Genomic DNA, 25,806 nt, shown 5'->3' on the forward strand with positions numbered 1-25,806 from the left:
TCTGTTTGTAGTAAATGCCTACTATTTTCTGTGTGCTTAAGCAAAGCAAGAATTTCATTGTCCTATACAGGGACACATGACAATAAACTCACTTGAACTTGAACTTGTCTAATGTCTCCTCCAGCAGTCAGATATCAGGGAAAGGGATGGGATTCGAGGATCATGGAAGAAAGGTAGTGTTGAAGTTCATGGAGTAAAATTCAGTGATTAGGTGGTAGTGGCCGAGTGATTACTTTAAGGAGCTGGTCACAGCTTCTGCCGCTCGAGAGCTCATAGGTATTGATGCGCTGCACAAAATGAGTCAGGTCCACAATCCCACTGTACAAGCTCCATTTTTAGATAAAAGCCAGTGGTTGAAAGACCAAACCAAAGTAATAGTTTGCGCCCTATATTTAGGAATCATGCATCATGTGTATATATACAGGCAGGAAAAGAAAGAAAACGGAATGAAAATAGCACGAACAAAGAACAAACCATGGCGTTAGCTTCAAATGTCCAGAGGCAAAACGTTGGTTTTGAATACGCTCATTTAAAAACAGCAGTGAATTGCAAAAAGGTAGCCACTGAAATAAAGGGCCTGTCCCACTTTCACGACCTAATTCACGAGGTGGAAGATTGCAACCATCACGTGGTCCGCCCTGTTTCCACTAATGCAATCAGCCCGGCATGCACAATCAAATAAGATCAAATAGAACAAGGTGTCCTACAACTTTAGGCTGTGCACGCCATACGCAAGAAGAAGACGACCTAATTCACGACCTTTTTTACTCGTGGACATTTTTCATCAGGCTAGAAAAAACGCCCCGACCTACTTGATGCCACGAGTACCTACGACTAACATCACGACCTACCTACGACTTTGTGACGACCATGCTGTGAGTACGAGTCAAGGTCAAACTCGGCAGAGGTCGTGAATTAGGTGGTGAAACTGGGGCAGGCCCTTAACAAGAGCCCAGGAGCAGACTGAGATACAATGGTCAGATTCACATGGATGCAGGGAGGGTTACAAAGCTTAAAAGCAAATTACAAAGATTGTGTGAAATGAGGCTTTGTAGGAATGCGAGGAATGGGATTTTAAAGCTCTCGTGTGTATAGAAAAAAGCTAATTGCAACTTGGCAAAGATGGCAATGCTGACTGAGCAGGCCAGGATTTTGAATACGTGTTCGTGGAGGACTGCAAACAACGCACTGAAGAAACAGGAGTATAAAAGAGCTTTCGGCAGTGGTTGGGTGACGACTGAATCACAGGCATGTGCAAACAATGTGGGTGAAATGGTTTAAGGTTTCAAATCGTCTGGCTCAGCCCATTTGTAGATTAACAACAAGTAGCCTTTATTGTCATTCAGACCTTGCGGTCTGAACGAAATGTAGTTGCCTTGCAGTCCTACATATAGTAAAAATGACAAAACACACAATAAACACAAATTAACATCCACCACAGCGAGTTCACCAGGCATCTCCGCACTGTGGTGGAGGCAAAAGTCTTAAGTCTTTGTTTCATCCCTTCTTATTCTCCCTCTGCGCCGAGGCCGCTGCCGCTGTCCCAGCCGCCGCTGTCGTTCCACTGGGCCCGCGGTCGGGTCGAGTGGCCGCTGCAGCCGGAACGTGCCTCAGCTCCGAGTCAGAGTCACACGGAGAGTGCCGTTTCAGTATACAGCACTGAAGCAGACCCTTTGGCCTGGCCCGTCCATCCTTTCCCCTCTAACCTGTGGCTGCGGCTATTTACCTTATCTATGTCCCTCATGCTTTTATAAATGGCAAGTGGTAGAGTTGCTGCGCTTACGGCGTAAGAGACCAGGGTTCGATCCTGACTATGGGTGCTGTCTCTACAGAGTTTGTATGATCTCCCTGTGGGTTTTCTCTGGATGCTCCGATTTCTTCCCACACTCAAAAAAACGTATACATGTTTGTAGGCAAAATGGCTTTGATAAAAAGTAAGTATAAATTGTCCCCAGTGCTAGTAGACAGTGGGATCGCTGGTTGGCGCGGACTCAGTGGACTGAAGAGCCTGTTTTCGGGCTGTGTCTCTTGTGCCCAAACCTCTAAAATGGCCATTCAATCAGCCTCCTTCACTCAAGCAAAAACAATCCCCCAGGCCAGGCAGTCTCTCCTGCGATCGCCTGCAGTCCGTCTGTTTTTACTTTTTTGTGTTTGTTTTTTTCGTTTTGTTTAGCTAAGTTTTTGGTTTTTGGTTGTGTTTATGTGTGTGGGGGGTGGGTGGGGGGGGTGGAACCAGGGCTTGCTGTCTCTCCCTTCGGGGGAATGCGACTTTTTTGTCGTATACCCCTTCTCTGCCTCCGTCTGCGCGGAGGCCTAATGGCGGAGCTGGCGACCTCGAGGCTCCGGAGGCAGAGCCTGTCAGGACTCGCCCTGGGCTCGCTCCCGTGAGGGCAGCCCAGCTCGGGGTTGGATCGGCACTCCCATGAGAGGCTGTGACGCTCCCGTGAGGGCGGCCTGGCGCAGGGCTGAGACGCTCACGTGAGGATGACCCGGCTCGGGGCTGGGACGGTGCTCCGGTGGTTGAGACGGCGTTCTGGCGGCGGCGGCCTGAGTCCGGGGTTCGGCCGCGGGTCAGTGGACGACGTCGTCAACAGCTGTGTCCGCTGGACAGGAGGGCGGCAGCTTCGACCACCCCGGCCGCGGTGTTTGAACCGGCCCAGTTCGCGGAGCTCGGTGAGCTGCGGGACTGTTTGTACCATTGCCCAGTGGGGCATCGCCTCAGCGCAGAGGGAGAAGAGGAGGGAAGAGACTGCAGCCCTAAGACTTTTGCCTCCATCAGTGAGGAGGTGCTTGGTGGACTCACTGTGGTGGATGTTAATTTGTGTTTACTGTCTGTTCTGTTGTTTATTATTGTATTATTATATGTATGGCTGCAGGTAACGACATTTCATTCCGACCGTAAGGTCTGAATGACAAATAAAAGATCTATTTATCTTTACAGAAGCCAATTAACCTACTTATCAATTCCACAACATTTCGAACGGAGATGTGGAAAAACGTTTCCACCCAGAGAGTTGTGAATCTGTGGAATTCTCTGCCTCAGAGGGCAGTGGAGGCCAATTCTCTGGATGCTTTCAAGAGAGAGCTAGATAGAGCTCTTAAAGATAGCGGAGTCAGGTAATATGGGGAGAAGGCAGGAACCGGGGTACTGATTGTGGATGATCAGCCATGATCACAGTGAATGGCAGTGCTGGCACGAATGGTCCACTCCTGCACCTATTGTCTATTGTCTTTGGAACCAGCTGCTCAGCTGCAGAGAATGGGGTGATATCACAGTGAAGAAAGTGGTTTAGAGACATGGATTTAGAAACATAGAAATTAGGTGCAGGAGTAGGCCATTCGGCCCTTCGAGCCTGCACCGCCATTCAATATGATCATGGCTGATCATCCAACTCGGTATCCCGTACCTGTCTACCCCTGATCCTTAGCCACAAGGGCCACATCTAACTCCCTCTTAAATATAGCCAATAAAAACTGGCCTCAACTACCCTCTGTGGCAGAGTTGAGATTCACCACAGTGTGAAAAAAGTTCTTCTCATCTCGCGGTTTTAAAGGATTTCCCCCTTATCTTTAAGCTGTGACCCCTTGTCCTGGAATTTCCCAACATCGGGAACAATCTTCCTGCATCTAGCCTGTCCCACCCCTTAAGAATTTTGTAAGTTTCTATAAGATCCCCTCTACTAAATTCTAGAGAATAAACCAAGTCTATCCAGTCTTTCTTCATAAGACAGTCCTGTGCGTCTGGTGCTCTGCTCCCTCTATGGCAAAAAATTTACTCGAAATGATTGCGCAAGTGGGGCATGCTTTTCCAGAAAAAGTTAGCAAGGCAAAGTCATTTTAGGCAGTTCGGCCCAACTTTAAATCAGTCAAATCTGCAAGGGCAAGGGGAGAGAAATAAAAAGAGATGCTCACCTTGTGGGAAGTGTAGTGGAGGCCCCCAAATGGAGCTTATATGCCCGGCAGCTGCAGAACCATCAAGGTCGTAATTGTAGGAGATTAACTTTGCCAACGTAGACTGGGGCTGTCACGGCCTTTGTAAGGACACCGTGATCCTTTTGCATATCAACATTTCACAATCTTTCACCATTCAAATAACACAGCCTTTTTTTTTTACAGCAGTGGGTATTTTCGCTTTTATCCACATTATTCCGCAACACCCACGCATTTCCCCACTCGCTCCACGTGTCCAACTCACATTGACGTCTCTTTATATTGTTTGTGTTGCCAGTGCACTCAGAAACATGGCATGTGGCTTCCTCATCCAAAGTATCTTCGGAAATAGTTAATAGTTGGGAGCCCAAACACTGGCTCAATTTGGGGGCCAACAAGGTGAGTATCTCTTTATATTTCTCTCCCCCTGCCCTTGCAGATTCGACTGATTTAAAGTTGGGACGAACTGCCTAAAATGACTTTGCCTTGCCAACTTTTTCTGGAAAAGCATGCCGCACTTGCGCAGTCATTTGACCCGACTAGATATTGCCTGCCACGCTGAAAAAGACCATTTACTCCTGCTTGCAGGATCTTGCTGTTCGCAAATAGGTCATTAGGTAGGCAAAAATGCTGGTGAAACTCAGCGGGTGAGACAGCATCTATGGAGCGAAGGAATAGGTGACCTTTCGGGTCGAGACCCTTCTTCAGACTGATTTCAGGCAAATAGGCCATTGGTTCCCTTCATTATATTGGCGGCTAAACTTCAAAAATCATTCAATTTGCCTTGGGATATCCCAGTGAGTTATTATAATACGAAGAATTTGGCGGCACGGTGGCGTAGTGGTAGAGATACTGCCCTTACAGCACCAGAATGGGGTAGTGATTGTGGATGATCAGCCCTGATCACTGTGAATGGCCGTGCTGGCTCGAAGGGCGGAATAGCCTACACCTACTGTCTATTGTCAGAGACCCAGCGTCGATCCTGACTATGGGTGCTTGTCTGTGCAGAGTTTGTACATTCTCCCCGTGATTTTTTCACGCAGAGAGTGGTGAATCTCTGGAACTCTCTGCCACAGAGGGTAGTTGAGGCCAGTTCATTGGCTATTTAAGAGGGAGTTAGATGTGGCCCTTGTGGCTAAGGGGGCAGGTACGGGATACTGAGTTGGATGATCAGCCATGATCATATTGAATGGCGGTGCAGGCTCGAAGGGCCGAATGGCCTACTCCTGCACCTAATTTCTATGTTTCTATGTTTCTATCTGCATGGGTTTTGTCAGAGATCTTCGGTTTCCTCCCACAGGATGTACAGGGTGTGTGGTGAGAGAGTGAGAGAGTGCGTGTGGTTGGTGCGGAATTGGTGTCCCGAAGGGCATGTATCAATAGAAAAGAACAAAACCAAATGCCAATTGTCTTATCCCATTAGCTCTCAAGTCTTAAATCACTCGCTTTGACACCTCATATTTTGTTTTTCCCCTTGAGGTACAGCTAAGAATTTGGTCTGGCAATTTCCTTAGCCACTGATGTACCCTGAGGCACTTACAAAATTCAACTCTTGTTCAATGAAGACAAGTGGAGCATCACAAAACTTCATCTACCAGGTTAAAACAGGAATTATTTTTTACCAGTAGATGAAGCAGCACAAAAATAAGAGGCATATAATGAACCATGGATATTCTTCTTCCACTTAATTAAAAAAAAACAAAATCAGGCAGCATCTCCACAGAGTTTTCAAGAAGGAACTGCAGATGCTGGAAGATCGAAGGTACACAAAAATGCTGGAGAAACTCAGCAGGTGCAGCATCATCTATGGAGCGAAGGAAATAGGCGACATTTCGGACCGAAACCCTTCTTCAGACTCTCCACAGATGTTGCCGTGACCACTGAGTTACTGCAGCACATTGCAGTTTGTTTTTGATTTGTGCGCCTGCACGGGTTTAACAGCGACTTGGATGCATTGATTCACAACTGGCTTACTGAGAGAAGACAGGGGGTTGTGGTGGAAGGACAATATTCAGGCTTGAGGTCTGTGACCAGCGAGTTCAAACACTAGAGGGGTCATGGCGTTACCGTGAGAGGGACAAAGTGTAAAAGGAGATATGCAGTGCAAGGTCTTCCCCCCCCACCACCACCCCACACACAAACAAACACACACAATGGTGAATGCCTGGAACATGATGCCAGGGGAGGCAATGGAGGCGGATACGATAGTGGGATTTAAGAGTCTTTTGGATAGGCAAAGGGATATAACAGGGAGTGGAGGGATATGTATTTTGTGTGTCAAGAGTCAAGAGAGTTTATTGTCATGTGTCCCAGATAGGACAATGAAATTCTTGCTTTGCTGCAGCACAACAGGATATTGTAGGCATTAATACAGAACAGATCAGTGTGTCCATATACCAGCGGAGATATATATATATATATATACAGACACACACACACATAACTAAACAAGTGCAATAGATTGTTATAGTTCAGAGTTTGTTTGAAGTTGTATTTAATAGTCTGATGGCCGTGGGGAAGAAGCTGTTCCTGAACCTGGATGTTGCAGATTTCAGGCTCCTGTACCTTCTGCCTGATGGCAGCAGAGAGATGAGTGTGTGGCCAGGATGGTGTGGGTCCTTGATGATGCTGGCTGCCTTTTTGAGGCAGCGACTGCGATAGATCCCCTCGATGGTGGGGAGGTCAGACAAAAATGCTGGAGAAACTCAGCGGGTAAGGCAGCATCTATGAGCAAAGGAAATAGAAGGGTTTTGACCCGAAATGTTGCCTATTTCGTGTGTTCTGTTGTTTTTTATTAGTATGACTGTATGGCAAATCAAATTCCTCGTATATTGCAAAACATACTTGGCTAATAAAGTATGAGTATATGAGTATAAGCCTCCAGACTGAAAAATAACCTTCCGCCATCACCTGCTGGCACGATGAATTGGATATTTGCAGAATACAAGCACTGCCTTTACCTGTGTTCTCTGCGGTGTCCTGGTCTGGGGCCATGGTGAATGGAATGAGTCCACACTCAAAGTTCTCTGAATAAGCCACGTTCCCTGCAGCAGATACAAAGAAAAAAGATAAGATTAAGAAAAAGGGAGGACAAAAATGCATAACGGTCGGCAAAGGCTGACTCGGCAGAAACTGAAGAAGCCGACTGAACTGGTAAAAATGTTTCTGCAATGTTCAGCAGGGTTCCAAGGTTGCCATGCCACAGTCCAAAGTCAGACCGCACGGAAACAGGCCCTTCGGCCCAACTTGTCTCTGCGCACCAAGATGCCCCAGCAAATACTAATCCTGTGCAGAGGGATGTTGGGATCCAAGTCCCAGTCAATACAGAGCGCATTAAAGTCACATCACATTGCAACTGGTCAGGACATTGGTTCAACGACACTTGGTATATGATAAGCTGATGGAGGGCTTTGGTTACAGGGAGAAACTGGACGGCTGGGATTGTTCACACTGGAACTTAAGAGGGCAAGTAGTGACCTTAGAGGTTTATGAAAAAAGAGGGGTAGATAAATAGGGGAGTCTACAACGAGAGGACAGACGTTTAATATAGAGGGGGAATATTTTAAGGATGTCCAGGGGACAACATTTTCCACATGGAGGGAGGTGGGTAAACGTCATCTCACCTTCTCATCCTATATATTGCAGACTAGGGGCAACTTACAAAGGTCACATCGCCTACAAACCCGCACGTCTTTAGGATGCGGGAGGAAACCAGAGCACCTGGAGGAAACCCACATGGTCACGGGGAGAACGTGCAAACCCGGGGTGCTGCTACTATTGTAGCGCATAGCATTGCACATCCACCAATTAGAATTTGCATTTCAGTCCTTCACTAAAGCACTAATATATGCTACTTCATTCACCTTTAAAATCTCACACGGTTCATTTTTTTCCTGAACAGCAACATAAAGACCTTTAAACGACCCTTGAAAACATCCACTCTTATCATAGACTCATAATGTCACACTCCAGAGATGCTGCCTGACCCGCCGAGTTACTCCAGCTTTTTGTGTCTGTCTTCCTGTTATACAGAGGGATGACTTTATTTCCATTTAAATTTCTACTTGTTAAAGGTACAGTGTAGAATAGATGCTTGAACGATTTCAAAGAGAAAAAAATTAAATCTGATGTCAGTTTCATCAAATTCAGAAAGCACCTTTCAGGCAGCAAGTGCAAGAAAAATAAATAGTCACATCAATGGTCGGCATGATTGAGAAGCGGTAGAGTTGTTGCATCGCAGCGCCAGAGACCCGGGTTCGATCCTGACTACGGGTGCTGTCCGTACGGAGTTTGTACGTTCTCCCCGTGACCCGCGTGTGTTTTCTCCGTGTGCTCCGGTTTCCTCCCACATTCCAAAGACGTGCAGATCAGTAGGTCAATTGGCTTGGTGTAAATGTAAAATTGTCCCTGGTGTATGTAGGATAGTGTTAGTGTGCGGGGATCGCTGGTGTACAGACGTACAGGTTTGTAGGTTAATTGACTTGGGTAAAGATTGTAAATCGTTCCTAGTTTGTACAGGATACTGTTAAGGACCTGTTCCACTTTCACGATCTAATTCATGACCTTTTTAACTCATGGACATTTTTCATCAGGCTAGAAAAACGCCCCGACCTACTTGATGCCACGAGTACTACCTATGACCTCGTGACGACCATGCTGCGAGTACGAGTCGAGGGCAAACTCAGCAGAGGTCGTGAAATTGGGACAGGCCCTTTAGTGCGCGGGGATCGCTGGTCGGCGCGGACCAGTGGCGCTGGATCTCTAAACTAAAGTCGAGTATTCTTTGCACCATCTTACAAACAGTCCCCAGGCATCTTTCAGCCTGGTTTCAGATATATTTATTTAACATGTCGCCCGCCAAATTACAACATTCCTTGGGATCAGTTTCTATCTCACACAACTCAGAAGTGCATGGAAGGGGCTGGGCAGGGCAAAAGATACAAGCTGTTGCAATGAGATCTCATTTGCTACTGATAGCAACTCATTGAAAAGCTTCTGTAACAGTCACCGCAGATCACACGCAGAGCCTCTCCCTATTCAAAAAGTTCCACTGTGCCCCACACCACTTCAAGTGTACAATACTGCAGAGTAAGGTGGAAGGATGTGCACATCGTGGGTTACGGTGGAGCCCAAGAGAGATGCAGAGACAATATGCATTTATTTTACCGACTGAGGGAACTCCACCTCTACCATCTTGTCTACAAACCTCGCCAAACCAATGCCAAGGTGGCACGGAATTATCCTTAGTTGTTAACTCTCACGACAGCACAGCCCGAGGCTTTGGAGATGGTGCAGAAGAGGTTTTCCAGAATGCCACCTGGATTAGAGAGTTTTAGGTACAAGGAGAGGTTTGGTAGACTCGGATTGTTTGCAGGTTGAGGTAAGACTTGAGAGAAGTATAGAGAATTATGAGAGGCACAGATAGGGTAGAGAGTCAGAACCTTTGTCCCAGTGTGCAGATGTCCAACACTAGACACTTCCAAGGGGCAGTACGGTGGCGTAGCTGTATAACTACTGTTTCCGTGCTTTATCTCCAAACTAAATTAAAACCGGTGATTAGGACTATAGCACGGCATGTCCAGAATGCAGCTGAAATTCTTCCCGCGGTCAGCTGCTAACTGTATTTACAAGGTAGACAAAAATGCTGGAGAAACTCAGCGGGTGAGGCAGCATCTATGGAGCGAAGGAATAGTATTTCCTTTGCTCCACAGATGCTGCCTCACCCGCTGAGTTTCTCCAGCATTTTTGTCTACCTTCGATTTTCCAGCATCCGCAGTTCCTTCTTAAAGAACTGTATTTACAAAGCAGCTTTTTGGAGAAAGATGTGTCCACTGAATCAAGTACCCTCTGGGTTGAGATTCATCTAACTTCCAATAAACACATTTAATTGAGGCAGTTTAAAGAGAAACTACTTAGAGTCTTTTGCAACTCAGACTTTATAGCTTACTGTCGAAAGCAAATCTGCAAGGACAGGGAAGGCTCACAATAATTCCAGCCAGTCTCAGCTCACCAATGGATGGCAGGGAATTTGGAGGCTAGTCGACTCCTCCTGCAGTATCCTTATCTAAACACAGGCCATACACGACCCACACTATTACCGCACAAAATCCTTCACCCATTTTCATTTGAACTGGAGATGGCCTTGAGCTGTGAATGTTGTCACATTTGTTAAGCAGAATTAATCAGGACTACTGTGTGTGTGTGTGCGCACAAACCAACAAGTCAGGGATGAAGCGAAAAGCAAATCCAGACTAAACAACAGCTAATCCACATCCGACCCAGGCCCCTCATACCTTGCTTGATTATCTGACCCAAAATATGCAGTCGGGTCCTGTTAAATTCAGAAAGCGTTCATAGGAGAATGGGATTCGGAGGCAGAGATCAGCCATGATTGAATGGCGGAGTACTCGATGGGCCAAATGGCCTAATTCTACGCCTATCACTTGTGCACGTGAACATCCAAGGTCCATGTTCGAAGGTTAAAGTCACGCATGTATGGTGCTTAGAGACATCCAGTATTTCAGACAGGCCTGCAATCAAATGGTCATCACAGCTCCTTTTTCCTCCACAACTACCTTCAGGTAGATCACAAGATCATAAGAGATCGGAGTGAATTGGGCCATTCAGCCCATCAAGACTACTCCACCCTTTAATCGTGGCTGATCCATCTCTCCCTCCTAACCCCATTCTCCTGCCTTCTCCCCATAACCTCTGACACCCATACTAATCAAGAATCTATCTATCTCTTCCTTGAATATATCCACTGACTTGGCCTCCACAGCCGCCTGTGGCAATGAATTCCACAGGTTCACCACCCTCTGACTAAAGAAATTCCTCCTCATCTCCTTCCTAAAAGAATGTCCTTTTGATTTTGAATGATTCTGATTCTGATTCTGATTCTGATTTAATTCTGAGGCTGTGCCCTCTTGTCCGAGACTCTCCCACAAGTGGAAACATGCTCTCCACATCCAAGCCTTTCACTATTCTGGACGTTTCGATGAGATTCCCCCCCTCTTTCTTCTGAACTTCTAAAAAAGGTACATGGATGGGAAAGGATTAGAGGGCCCGTTTCCCTACTGCATGACCACATGACCCTAATTAATGTCACTGTCAGGTACTTAACCTCCACGGACATGAATAAGCCATGTGGCGTGCAGTATTACATTTACCTAGCAACACTGCTTTCGCTGGGAGACAGTGGCCCTGTGAGTCACACGGCAGCAGTTAATCTTACTGCCATGATTGAAGCCGCTGTATGGAAAAACAAGTCTAAACCACAAGTCTGTACACGTCGCTTCCCACAGAACCGGTCCAAGCATGATTTACATTTTTATGGCACCTCCAATGTATAAAAAGTATGCTAAAGCCCATGTCCCACTTTCCAGAGTTACTCACAAATTCTCCCGAGTTTCCCCTCAATTCAAACTCGGAGATGCCAGCCGTAGGTAGTCGGGGCTATTTATTTAATTTATTTTTTTAAACTCGTGCACATTTTTCAACATGCTGAAAAAACGTCCCGACTTGCCTGATGTCCCGCGTACCTACGACTGGCATTACGAGCCTCTATGAAATATCTACGGCCGCCTACGGCCTCCTACGGACATTCTCCGAGTTTGGATCAAGGGGAAAACTTGGGTGAATTTGTGAGTAACTCGGGAAAGTGGGACAGGGGCTTAAGGCTGGCGCAGTGGCGCAGTGCATCTCTAAAACTGAACAAAAAAAACGAAACTAAATGGAACGTAATCAGAAAATGGCCACAAAAGGCGATATGATGCCATGTGATTCAGATGGTTGTTCGCTTGCTTCCAAGACAGAACTTCTGAGTACAGAATAAAAGGACGCCTGGCAGAGGATTAGATTTACCATTTAGAAGTTGAGTCATAGAGTCGTACAGCATAGAGACAGCCCCTTTGTCCCAATGCATCTACACCGAGCGTCATACCCATCTATACTAATCCCACGTGCCTGCATTAACTCTAAATCCCTCTCTACCCAATTCATGCAAACACCTGTCCAGATGCCTTCTAAATGTTCTAAATGCAAGGGTGTGCGGGGTTACGGGGAGAAGGCAGGAGAATGAGAGGGGAGATGGATCAGCCGTGATTGAATGGTGGAGTAGACTCGATGGGCCAAATGGCCTCATTCTGCTCCTGGAGCTTATGTCCCTGCCTCCACCAACTCCTCTGCCAGCTCATTCCCACCAACTAGCCTTTGTGTGAACGATGTACCCCTCAGATCTCCATGAATCATCCAAGCAAAAAACATGGACACAACGATGTCAACAAAAAATGAGCTCGGGCAGGATGGAATGAAGTAGCATTAAGCGTAGGAGTAAACAATCTTGGTGATGGCTTGGACATGGAATTCAAAGGTTATTTGGGGATTAAGTATGACAGCAGGGTGGAAATAGGTGTGGTTTAGTTCGAGACAGTTTCCAAGGAAAAGAAAGGAGCCAGTGTCTTCGGAATGGGAAATGGCAGAAATAGTAGAGCTGGCTGCAATGTACCCAGAATTTAATTTGAGAACATTTCTACTCGCCCATGAACAGTCTGGTCCACGGGTGGGGAACCTGCGGCCTTAAGTGCGGCCTTTTGAATGAATCCAAATTTTTGTAGAACAAATCCTTTTATTTTTATTAATATGTTTTGTTCGTCTTTATTATTTTTATTTTAATCTTAAAATGAACGTATTTAAAATACCAAAGAGTAACAGAAGATTCAACAAAACAATCCTTCCCGACTGACGGCCACAATTAAAACATTAGTAAGTCATGAGGGCTATTTTAACACCTGTTATGCTCATGATTTAGTTCTAATGGGACTCTAGGATGTACGTCAACTTCCCTGCCTGCCTGACTGGTGCCAACACCGCCCGAGGCTGGTTGACGAGAGGGAAAATGTCAGGGACAGTCCGCTGGCCATCTAGTCTTCAGTATGATCAACTTTTGATAGCGGTGCACGTGGCTTTCCGTTTGAGAATTTGAGAATAGTTATGATAGATGAGGCATTCAGTGTGGATTTGCCGCCTTATCATTGTAAAGTGTGTCGGCTATCGCAGGGACAGGTTTTAGCAAAATTGTTATCTTTGCGAGAACAGATAGCTAAATTTTATGAAGAACAGATAGGACATCCGGTGGCACTGTTACTGGCTGCCTCCGCCTTCAGTCCGGTATCTTCTTTATTTTTTGTTATGTTTAAAGTATGTTTTTTGTTTTTAAGGGGGAAACCGTCCTTCAATCGCTTCCTGGAGAGGATGCGACTATTATTCGAGTCTAGTTTATTGTCACGTGCACCGAGGTAGTGAAAATGTGATAAGGTAGATCTAGTTGCTGTTCAAGCTCATGGCAGCTTATGTATTTTCAGATGATGCTGGTGATTCCTCCGACCTTTGACAAGATTCAGCACGTCGCCCAATACTCTATTGCACTTTCCTGTAGGTGTACGACAGAGAGCATACCGACTGGCTGCGTCACGGCCCGATTGGGCAACTCGAACGCCCGTGAACAGAGGAGGCTCGCAGAGTGGTGAACATTGCCCAGCCCACCACGGGTACCGACCTCCTCACCATCAAAGGGATCTATGGGATACACTGCCTCGAGTGGATAGACAATGTCATCAGAGACCCACGACACCCTGGCCATGCTCGCAGCTGCCATCAGGAAGAAAGGACAGGTGCCAGAGAGCCACGACCTCTAGGTTCGAGAACAGCTTTATCCCCATCGAAAATCGGGCTATTGAACAACTAACCATGACCCCACCTCAGCACCCAACTACAATAGCCTTTGTATAAGGTTGCACTACACACTTCATTTTGTACTGTTATTGTGTGGTTACCTAGCATAATTGATATATTATCTTATTGTTCATTGTACATTTGCTTGCTTATTTATTTATTGATTGTGTCGTGGGTTAATCTGCCCCTAAAGCAGCTGGTAAGAATTGACTTGGCACACATGACAAGTTCCTGGCGCATCTGACAATTAAACACTCTCAAACTTTGAGACGTGGAGCATCGATAAACAAAAGAGAGCATCGATGAATCATAGTTAAAAGTGCAGGCTCCTCAGGCTCCTCAAACTTGTATTTACCTTCATTGGAACAGTGGTCGGAGGCCACAGACGGTGAGGTCAGATTGGGAGCACAGTGTAGAATTTAAAGTAACAGGAATTGTTTTTAGTCTAGAGAAAATTTAAAGTGGAGGAAATGAGCAAAGCTGCTTACTTTTAGTTTAGAGGCACAGCGCGAAAACCGGCCCTTCGATCCCCGCACATGAACACTATCCTACACCTACTAGGGACAATATTTTTACATTTACCAAGCCAATTAACCTACAAACCTGTACGTCTTTGGAGTGTGGGATGAAACCGAAGATCTTGAGGGAAAACCCACGCAAGTCACGGGGAGAACGTACAAACTCCATACAGAAAGCACACGTAGTCGGCATGTAACCCAGGTCTCCGGCGTTGCATTCCCTGTAAGGCAGCAACTCTCCCGCTGTTCCACCGTGATTGCCGATGTGGAGAAGCCTACATCGGCGAGACCAAGCGCAGGCTCGGCAATTGTTTCGCCGAACAGCTCTGCTCAGTCAGTCTTAACCTACCTGATCTCCCGGTGGCTCAACACTTCAATTCCCCCTCCCATTCCCAATCTGACCTTTCTGTCCTGGGCCTTCTCCATTGTCAGAGTGAGGTCCAGCGCAAATTCGAGGAACAGCATCTCATATTTCGCTTGGGTAGTTTACACCCCAGCGGTATGAACATTGACTTCTCTAACTTCAGATAGCCCTTGCTTTCTCTCTCCATCCCCTTCCCAGTTCTCCCACTAGTCTTACTGTCTCTGCCTACATTCTATCTTTGTTCTTCCCCCTCCCGACATCAATCTGACAAAGGGTCTCGACTCGAAACCTCGCCGATTCCTTTTCTCCAGAGATGCTGCCTCACCCGCTGAGTTACTCCAGCATTTTGTGCTTACTTTCTCTGTCAGTGCATTTGAAATTAACCAATCTCCAACTTTTTCTTTACTGTAACCAATATTCCGGTAATGGCCCCCTCTACCTTCAAGAATCAAGGAAGTCAAGACTGTTTAATTGTCCTTTGGGACAATAGGACCTCTGTCCTCGGCCTCCTCCATTGTTAGAGTGAGGCTAAACGCAAATTGGAGGAACAGCATCTCATATTACGCTTGGGCAACTTACACCCCAGAGGTATAAATGTGATTTCTCTAACCAAGTAACCCCGGCATTCCCTCTCTCTCCATCCCTCCCCCACCCAAGTCGCACCAGCTTCTCGTTCTCACCCAACAAACAGCTAACAATTTGCAGATCTCCACATCACCGTCTATATCTCTCGTTTCCCTCGGTCGGAAGGAGGGTGACGACCTGAAACGTCAACCATTCCTTCTCTCCAGAGATGCTGCCCGTGCCGCTGAGTTACTGCAGCTTTTCGTGTCAAATGTAGTGATGACAGAACAATAACATTCTTACTGGCAGCTAGGGGTCCGGAGTTTGAGCCAAGAACAGCGGAGGTGGGGACCATGGATGGGTTCACAGCCAGAGACGGGAGTGCTTGTATGTTTTGGGTCATTCTGACAAGCTGAATCAATAGATGATGAAACCTACTCACTCCCTTTGAACTCACCTGGGTCACTGGAAAATTTAAGGGCCTGTCCCACTTGCATGCAATTGCAATTGCATGCGTTTGGCGCGACCAAACGGAAGCGGGGTTTCTAGCAAAGTTCGCGGTAAATACGTGCTAAGTTTGCGCGTGACGTAATTTGCGCCATACTTACCAATCAGCTGGGCAGGAGGCGGGCTGACTGAATTTGGACATCGCACGGCGTCGAGCGGTGACGTCATCACGCAACGCCACGCGGTGATGTCAGCATGCAACGCCACGCACTAGGCGTACGCCGTCAAGACGCTGCGTACGCCCTCAATGTGGCTGCAGGCCGACAGCGCGCAAAATTTTCGAACAGTGGGGGATTTTCGGAGCCCCACGCGATGTCGGGACCAGCCCCGCACAACTCCATACGCCTCCGTGCTTGGAAGTGGGACCGGCCCCGCGCGGCCCGTACGCCTCAAGTGACCACGTATGGTCACGCCAGACGCATGCAAGTGGGACAGGCCCTTTACAATAGTATTGAAATGCAGGGAATGGCGAGATCGTGTGCAGGCAGATAAGAGTTGGATTTGGCATCATGTTCGGCACAGACATTGTTCCTGTGCTACGTTTTATATTCTATAACAAGTGAAAAGGGAAAATAAAAGTGCGTTTGGGTACTTATCGGAATTAACATCCAATAGACCAGAGAATCTAATTGCTGGAGAAACTAAGCGGCTGCCTCACCTTTTGCCTACCTTCGATTTTCCAGCATCTGCAGTTCCTTAGTAAACAGGTCTCACATGAGGAGCTGGTCAAACTGTCCTGATCTCCTATGGGTAGCCAACATTGAGAGTTCAACACCTTTGCATGGTATCCAACCTAATGGCCTCATTCCCAGAGCTTATCTGGTGACCTTTGTTTAACGGAGGGGTTGGGTATTTACCTGCTGAGCTACTTCAACATTATGTGTCTACGTTGGGTATGGACTTCAGGCTCAGAATTGATATCCAAAACAGTCAATGCAAAGGTGCAACCGTATCAATGGAATATGGACTCAGTTGGAAACACAGAAAACAGGTGCAGGAGTAGGCCATTCAGCCCTTCGAGCAATTCATGGCTGATCAACCAAAATCAGTATCCCGTTCCTGCTTTCTCCTCATATCCCTTGATTCCGTTCGCCCCAAGAGCAATATCGAAGTTACCCAGAGCCATGTATTATCACCAGACCTTGCCACTGACACGCGCACACACACACACACAATGTCCTCTAACATTACCCCACCTGCCTGCATGAAGACCCAAATCTTCGTCACTCAATTAATTTTAATTTCCTTCAAGATTTTATCCTAACATGCCCTTGCCAATTTAAGAACTCCAAATCCTTTGGTATATTTTCCTATATTAAAAAGGACCATATAAATGGAAATTTATTTTTATACTCATGTCCTAGAGTGGAATTTGAAAAACAACTTTCGAACCCAGAAACAAAAGGGCAAAAAGCACAAAGCCAAGGCAGATAAACAAAATTACAAGGATTCTACAATAATACATCTGCAAGGCCTGACGTTGCTGGCTGTGGACAAGGAGATAAGGTGGTTGCATCTCAGAATCACTGAAGTATTCTCAACCTTCTGTGCACCAGTCATTGTTCCAGTATCACGCACTCCCTGATAAGGGCAGATAACTAACTCCACACCCATCCCCTGGCCTCTGAAACATGTGTGATGCAATGCTCTAGGACGTGGTCATACATTTACAACCCTGGCCCTTTGCTCATGTTCCCTTCACAGAAATAAATAAAACAGAACGGATCTGCATTTACCTGGGACTCAGAACCCCTGGTGTTTATACTGGAAATGTTAATGTCGTTAAAATGGTGACTTTCAATTTGTAAGCTGCGGCCATCTTGTGACTGGGAGTTCCAAACTGACATGTAATTTGCCCATGTAGACAGACTCTTGATACCCATCAGAACATTTCCAGTTACGTGGAGCTTTGGCTGGCCTGTTGACCCGAAAGAAGAAATAAGCCGAGTAATAATAAGGCAACTATTCCAGTCAGGGTTTTACTAAGAGCACAACCACTCCTGGGTGGATTTTCACAAAGGAAATCTCTGCTGCTACGGTTTTAATAAAAAGGTAACTGTCGTAGTTACGCTTTAATAAGAGGGGAAGCAGGACTATCAGATCTTTTAACGAGCATCGCCTCTTAGTTTTACAGCAGAGTCCGGCTTTAAACATTCTGTTTAGCTTAGATACGCAGTGCAGAAACAGGCCCTTCGGCCCGCTGAGTCTGCGCCGACCAGCAATCCCCGCACACGAGGGGCAATTTACAATTTACCAAAGCCAATTAACCTATAAACCTGCACATCTTTGGAGTGTGGGAGGAAACTAAAGCACCCGGAGAAAACCCACGCAGTCACGGGGAGAACGTATAAACTCCGTACAGACAGCACCCGAAGTCAGGATCGAACCCAGGTTTCTGCAGCAAATCTACCGCTGAGCCATCGTGCCGCCCAAGGCTTGTAAAGTCCTCGGCTAAGGAACAAAGATGTGCTGGTGCACCTATACTAACATCCAGCTCAGTCAGCTGATCTGGAGAAAGAAGAAAACACCCAAAGCCAAATGGTTGATGAAGCTTAACTGGAGGAAACAACTTTAAATCCACCTGTAAATAATTTATAACAGCCAGTATCTTGAGCTGTGGCCAAGAAGTAATTATTGACTGGCCAGCAAACATCGGCACTGTTAGAGCCAAGTTAGACTCATGAACCTTTTTTAATAATTGTCCCAAGCCAGTCTCACATAGCAGGAAGTTGAGCTTGTTCCTCATTCTTCTCATCCAGCTTCTTCCCCACCCACTCCATTTGCCTTTCACCCATACACAAGCACCTTCCATCAGTTCCCCTCCCCCGCTGTACCCATCTGTCCGCTGTCCACCCCCCCTTATTTGGTCACACACTTCACCTTACTTTCCTACCGGGGGGGGGGGGGGGGGGGGGGGGGCCCACACAGTGGCAGGGATGGAACAGTGGCGCAGCGGTAGTGTCGCTGCCTCACAGCGCCAGAGACCCGGGTTCCACCCTGGCAACGGGTCCCGTCTGTACGGAGTTTGTACGTTCTTCCCATGACCCACGTGTGTTTTCTCCGGGTGCTCCAGTTTTCTCCCACATCCCAAGCACGTACAGGTTTGTAGGGGTAACTGGCTTCGGTAAAAGTTGTAAATCACCCCTAGTGCTTGCCGATGGTGAACGGGGATCGCTGGTCATTGTGGAATTATTTCCATGCTGTACCTCTAAACTCTAAACCAGATGCCATTATCCACAGCCTCTAGTTACCTTCATCAAGCCTCTTGTTATAATCTCCCCTGCTCTCCCCCACAACTCCATTACACCATTCCGACCTTCCTAAGCAGCAATCACCCCATACTGCACATTACACGCAATCGGTACAATTTTACAACTTACCACCTTACTTTATAGTTGTTTAAGAAAGAACTGCAGGTGCTGGAAAAATCGAAGGTAGATAAAAATGTTGGAGAAACTTAGCGGGTGAGGCAGCATCTATGAAGCAAAGGAATAGGTGAAGTTTCGGGTCTCGACCCGAAACGTCACCTATTCCTTCGCTCCATCGATGCTGCCCCACCCGCTGAATTTCTCCAGCATTTTTGTCTACCTTACTTTAGAGTGTGGGAGGAAACCGGAGAACCCAGAGAAAACCTACGCAGGTCATGGGGAGAACGTACAAACTCCGTACACACAGCACCCGTGGTCAGGATGGAAGCCGGGTCTCTGGCGCTGTGAGGCTGCAACTCTACCGCTGCGCCACCTCTACCGCTGCGCCACCGTATTCATTAATTCATTCTGACCCTGTTCCTGTGACCAAATCTGTGCTCATCACTAAGTGAAGCCTGCCAGAATACTACACAGCTGCAGAAATCCTCAGGATCTGAATATAACCATCGAAGCATCTTCATGTTTTTTTAGCACATAGCTCTAAGGGATAGGTTAACTCTTGTTTACTCCACCCACAAGGTGCAGCTCCTATTTTCATTTCAAAAGCATCCAACTTGTATTTATTTCTATATTCTTTTATTGGCCGATATGCAAACTGAGCCACGTTGCAAGATTGCACTGTGTAGGAAGAAACTGCAGGTGCTGGTTTACACCGAGGATGGACACAAAAAGCCGGACTATCTCAGCGGGTCAGACAACATGTCTCTTTACCAGTGACATGTCTCTCCGTCCAAATTGTACACGCGACGAGACAGACCTGCACCCCTCTGCACCGGCTTTAACGGCCGCGGGACTTTCCGTCGCCCGCCGGGGGCTCCAACATTAAGACCCTGAGCGGGGCCTTACATCGCCGGCGCGGCAATAACGGCCACAGGACTTACCATCGCCCGCCGGGGGCTTTAACATCGGGAGAGGTTGGAGAGCAGGGGAGAGACAAGACTTTGCCTTCCATCACAGTGAGGAGGAGATTCACTGTGATGGATGTGTGTGTGAATTGAGTTTGGTTGTGTGTCTTGTAAAATTGTTTATTTTGTTGTATGGCTGCAGAAACCAAAGTTCCTAATGGAAAAATAAAGTTCATTGTATTGTATTAATTTTACAATGCCCTCCATAATGTTTGGGACAAAGACCCATCATTTATTTATTTGCCTTTGTACTCCACAATTTGAGATTTGGAATAGAAAAAAAATCACATGTGGTTAAAGTGCACATTGCCATTTTTATACATTTTGGTTTCACCATGTAGAAATGACAGTAGTATTTATAAGTAGCCCCCCCATTTCAGGGCACCTTAGTGTTTGGGACACAGCAATGCCATGTAAATGAAAGTAGTCATGTTTAGTATTTTGTTGCATGTCCTTTGCATGCAATGACTGCTTGAAGTCTGCAATTCATGGGCATCACCAGTTGCTGGGTGTCTTCTCTGGTGATGCTCTGCCAGGCCTGTATTGCAGCCATCTTTAGCTTATGCTTGTTTTGGGGGCTAGTCCCCTTCAGTTTTCTCTTCAGCATATAAAAGGCATGCTCAGTTAGGTTCAGACTGGGTGAATGACTTGGCCACTCAAGGATTGACAATTTTTACCTTTGAAAATCTCCTTTGTTGCTTTAGCAGTCTGTTTGGGATCATTGTCTTGCTGTAGAATGAACTGCCGGCCAATGAGTTTTGAGGCATTTATTTGAACTTGAGCAGATAGGATGTGTCTATACACTTCAGAATTCATTATGCTACTACCATCAGCAATTGTATCATCAATGAAGGCATGTATGGCTACTTTCAGTAGCCATACATGCCCACGCCATAACACTCCCACCACCGTGTTTCACTGATGAGGTGGTATGCTTTGGATCTTTGGAAGTTCCTTCTCTCCTCCATACTTTGCTCTTGCCATCACTCTGATATGTTAATCTTCGTCTCATCTGTCCACAAGACCTTTTTCCAGAATGGTGGTTGCTCTTTTAAGTACTTCTTAGCAAACTGTAAGCTGGACATCCTATTTTTGTGGCTAACGAGTGGTTTGCATCTTGCAGTGCAGCCTCTGTATTTCTGTTCATGAAGTCTTCTGCGGATAGTGGTCATTGACAAATCCACACCTGAAGAGGGTTTCAGATCTGTCGGACAGGTGTTTGGGGATTTTTCTTTATTATAAAGAGAATGCTTCTGTCATCAGCTTCCTTGGCCTGCCAGTCCCTTTGCGATTAGTAAGCTCACCAGTGCTCTCTTTCTTCTTAATGATGTTCTAAACATTTGATTTTGGTAAGCCTCAGGTTTGGCTCTCTTATACCTGCATTAAGGAGGCATTTAAACATACCTGAGCAATTGCAAACACCTGTGAAGCCATGTGTCCCAAACATTATGGTGCCCTGAAATGGGGGGGGGGGGGGGGGGGGGGGGGGGGGGGGGGGGGGGGGGGGGGGGGGGGGGGGGGGGGGGGGGGGGGGGGGGGGGGGGGGGGGGGGGGGGGGGGGGGGGAGGAAACAATGTATAAACACTACTGTAATCTCTACATGGTGAAACCCAAATGTATAGAATTGGCCTTTATTAAAATCTGACAATGTGCACTTTAACCACGTGATTTTTTACTGTTACAAATCTCAATTTGTGGAGTGCAGAGGCAAATAAATAAATGATGGGTCTTAGTCCCAAACATTATGGAGGGCACTGTATACACATCTCATTTCTGATGTAGGCTCTGTTTGCAAGGATATATATAACATGTAATTGGACATTTGAATGTTGCCCAGTCCAAGCAGAAACTGTGAACGTGTCACCCTGTTCCAACCCCACAAAATACAATACAACATAAAAGATCTGTAAGACAAAAATGTCTCGTACACGACATTGGAGAGATCACACGGAGCGTATTGTGTTCAGTTTTGGATACCCTGTTATGAGAAATATGTTGTTAAACTGGAAAGAGTGCAGAAAAGATTTGAAGACATTGCCAGGACTTTAGTACGTCGATTTTTTCGACGACTGCCAGTGTAATTGAATGATGTATCAGGGTCGCCGAAAGATTTTGAACATTTTAAAGTCCAGTGGCGACAAAAAAAAAGTTGCGACACTTGAGGAAACACCGTCCGTCAATACGTCATCACGCCGCAACTTTTTCTATGACCTGATACGTCAGTCAATGATGCCGATAGTCGCCAAGTGGAACAGGCCCTATAGGGAGAGGTTGAGCAGGCTGGGAATTTATCCCTTGGAGCACAGGAGGATGAGGGGTATAGATTGGGTAAATGCACAGGATTTTACCCAGAGTAGGAGAATTGAGGACCAGAGTACATAGGCTTGTGAGGGCGAGAGAAGATTTAAAAGGAACCTGAAGGGCATTTTGTTTTTGCACAAAAGTTGGTAGGTGTATGGAATGAGCTGCCAGAGGAGGTTGTTGAGGCAGATAGTATTATAACGTTTAAGAAACATTCAGACAATTACATGGATAGGACATGTTTAGAGGGAAATAGGCCAAATGCAGGCAGGTGGGACTAGTGTAGATGGGGCATGTTGGTTGGCACGTTGCAGGTTGGGTCCAAGGGCCTGTTTTCACGCTGTACCACTCCACGAATCTAAAGCAAATACTGGGCAGTCATTACTTCTGACTCAAAAGGCAATGTTTTTTTTAAACTTGACAGGCAGAGCATGGATTACTTTGTTTAAATTAGGATGAGGGTTGGGATGTGATCTTCTTTTTCTTCTTGCTTATGGTGTGCACAGCCTAAATTTGTATGTCAAGGCTAGACATCCAGGCCAGGACAGCATCAGTTGCTGGGTGGATGGCTTTTGATGCCACCAGGGAAAAGCCTCAGTGAGCAGTCATTCACGATGTGTTGGAATGGTCTGGTCTCGATGTCCACAATCGCGAGCAGGGCTGTCTGTCACCCCACCCCCCCCCCCCCCCCCCCCACTTGTGCAGGTGACGGGGCTGTTCTTGCATGGAGGGTGTGGATTCTGTTCAGGGTTAATTAGGGTCAAACTGGGTCAAATTAGGGTGAGGGTTGGGATGTGGTGAGAAGTAATGCCACTGTCTGATATGAAATCCTCCTGAAGTCCGGCCAACATTTGCAAATCTTCAGGTTGAAGTGCAACATGATGTATACGATTCAAAGGTATGTGATATAAGCAAACTGTGGTCAGAGGGGGTCTGTAAAGGCTCGTGTGTTAACCTAGTGGACAAGAAGATGAAATACAATGTGGGAAGAGCAGAGAAACAGAATACAAATGAGGGAAAGCTGGTAAACATTAGTGTACAAAGGGATCTTGATGTGCTGCTCTCAAGATGCAAAAAGTAAACATGTAGGTACATTTGGAACACTCTGTTCTGATTCCTGGGATTGTTCTACCAAGAAAGATTCAACAAGATTGGTTTTTATATTGCTTTGCAGAATGAGATGGCAAATGACTAATGCAAGCCTCACAGACATTGAAAGGGAGGTTTCATCTAGAATTGGCAGAGTAAAGTCTCAGAATAAGGAAGCAGCAATTTACAAGCAAGATAAGAAATGTCTCTATGCACGATACTGTAGATCTTTAGAATTCGCTCACTCAGAAAGCTGGAAATGCATAGTTTGAGGATGCAATTGAGAGTGTAATGGGGTATAGAGATCAAGGCAAGACAGCGAAGCTTGGGTCGAGTATCAGCCACAACCCCACTTAATAGTGCAACATCTTAAGGGACCATACAAGTCTTCTCCTACATCGGGAATCACTTACATTAATTCTAAATGGGAATCCCATTCTGTGCTAACATGAAGCATTAACAGAGAAACTAAAATAGTACATGAGTGTTAAACGTGGCGAGGTCCACCACAGGAACATGTGAGCTCCAATGTAACACAATTGGTCTCTTAATCATCCCTTAGAACATAGAACAGTAAGCAGGCCAGTCAGCCCACAACAGCTGTGATGAACATGATGTCAAGTTAAACTATAATCTCCTCTGCCTGCACGTGATTCATGTCCCTCCATTCTCCGCATATCCATGTGTCAGTCCAAAAGCCTCTTATTTGCCTCCATCACCATCCCTGGTAATGCATCCCCTGCACCCATCACCCTTTTCCCTTTAAACTTGCCCCTCTCACCTTAAAGAACTACCCACCAGTCTTTGACAGTTCCAATCTAGGAAAAAAAGAGTTCAAGCTCTGGAAATGTTTTAATACACTTCCCAGTCTCTTTTAAAGAAACAATATTTTAAACCTGCCACCTTTTCCAAAAAATCGGTTTTAATATCTCTGGTTAGATTTAAATGTTTTTTCCCATATAACTACATGGCAAGGTGCTGTTATTGTTTTGATACTTAGAATCCCAAACAAGGTCAAACAATGCAAGATCAGGGTTACATGATGTGCCTGTTTTGTTAACAGATAGTCCACTGTTTACCACTGAGAAGTAATTTGCACTCGACAAAGAAGTTTATCATCACGTTGCCAAATAATCAGCGAGGTAATACGATCGGCATCATGGAAACTTATTGAGCTGAAAGAACCCATTGAACGGCTGAACGCATCCCACCCAGGAAATAATAATCAAAGAAACCCCGGACTGTACAGATAACAGGAGCATAAAGCTAGTATACGAATACAAAAAGCAAGGAGGATATTATCCCTTAACTGGAGCTCAGCCGGTGTCGGCCCGGCCCCACACACACACATTCAGACTTCTTTCCTATCTTCCCTTTCTTCAGCCGATGCCATGTTTCTTTGTTTTTCCCTCTTTCCCTCCTTCCTACCACCACCCCAAGCTACTGTCCAGACCTCCTACCTGCTCAGCCCCACAGACAGACAGACGACGGCCGGCCAGCCCAGTCCGCCTCGAGCTCCTCTTCTCACTCGGACGGCAGAAAGTTCCCACTGGCGCGGGCCGCCCCGCGCGTCGCTCATTGGCCATTCGCGATCCCGCCAGACCTCCCGACCCCTTCCTCACAGCCAATCGGGATCGGCGGGCAGGCGTTCGGGCCTTCTGACGTCAGGCGTCGGTTGAGCGGGCGTCGGGACGTCAGGGCGTCGGGCGTCAGACGACAGGACGTCGGGCGTTGGGACGTCAGGACGTCGGGCGGAGCGCCGCCCAACCGCCGTCCCGCCCAAAGATCCTATTGGTCCCGCCTGTTGTCCGTCCGTCCGCCCGTCCGCAGTCCACAACCGGGCTCGAGCGAAGTCACTCGTTATCTTTTTACTGACTTTATACCAGGTCGGCATTCGTCCATTTCTTACCATTTTATATGAATTGCATTATGCGTTACTTAATACACATCTAACGTAGGCGTCGTTGGTTAGCATTATTGCCCATCCCGAATCGCTGCTGAGGTCAAAGATCTTTGGCTGAGGTGAAGCTTTCCACAGGCCCATGTCAGTGAGTCAGTGGGTGTTGAAGGGCCGCATATCATATATTCGCTAAAGGACATGCATTTCTCCCATTATTCCCCCCCCCCCCCCCCCCGTCCAATATTTCTCAATACTGGACAGAATTAATGAGGGGGGCACAGAAAAGGTCGTTTGTAAGAAGCCTTTCTCCACAATAGAGGTGTCAAAAGTTTGGATGGAGGTTCATCACAAGGTGTTTGAATGTTTAGCGTGTTCAGTGCTACCTCCGAATATACTCGGGCCATGGCCAATAGTGGGGGAAAAAAAAACATGGCAGTAAAAAGGTTAAAGGTGATTTTAAGAAGGAATCTTCCCCGTAGAGATGGGACGCACTGACTGAGAGATTGGTGACGGCAGAGACACACACAACATTACGTTTTATTTAGAAGAGAACTTGATTCACCAAGGT

At 46.6% G+C, this 25,806-nt stretch overlaps 2 protein-coding genes across 3 annotated transcripts in view; one reads left to right on the forward strand and one right to left on the reverse strand.

Moving 5' to 3' along the window:
- Positions 1–24,928, reverse strand: part of LOC129714625 (natural resistance-associated macrophage protein 2-like) — a 66,225-nt gene extending 41,297 nt beyond the window's left edge. For both annotated transcript variants that reach the window (XM_055664319.1, XM_055664320.1), the window contains exons 1-2: positions 24,799–24,928; positions 6,891–6,974 (exon numbers count right to left, since the gene is read on the reverse strand). In XM_055664319.1, coding sequence (XP_055520294.1) covers positions 6,891–6,924 — 34 coding nt within the window. In that variant the 5' untranslated portion in view covers positions 6,925–6,974; positions 24,799–24,928. The remainder of the gene's footprint in view (positions 1–6,890; positions 6,975–24,798) is intronic.
- A 249-nt stretch (positions 24,929–25,177) lies between these two features.
- LOC129714753 (bridging integrator 2-like) overlaps positions 25,178–25,806 on the forward strand; it is a 76,163-nt gene continuing 75,534 nt past the window's right edge. Inside the window, exon 1 of the mRNA XM_055664569.1 lies at positions 25,178–25,224. The gene's annotated coding sequence lies outside the window, so the exon portion shown is untranslated. The remainder of the gene's footprint in view (positions 25,225–25,806) is intronic.

This window comes from Leucoraja erinacea, chromosome 40 (assembly GCF_028641065.1).
Source record: "Leucoraja erinacea ecotype New England chromosome 40, Leri_hhj_1, whole genome shotgun sequence".
NCBI classification, from domain to species: domain Eukaryota; kingdom Metazoa; phylum Chordata; class Chondrichthyes; order Rajiformes; family Rajidae; genus Leucoraja; species Leucoraja erinaceus.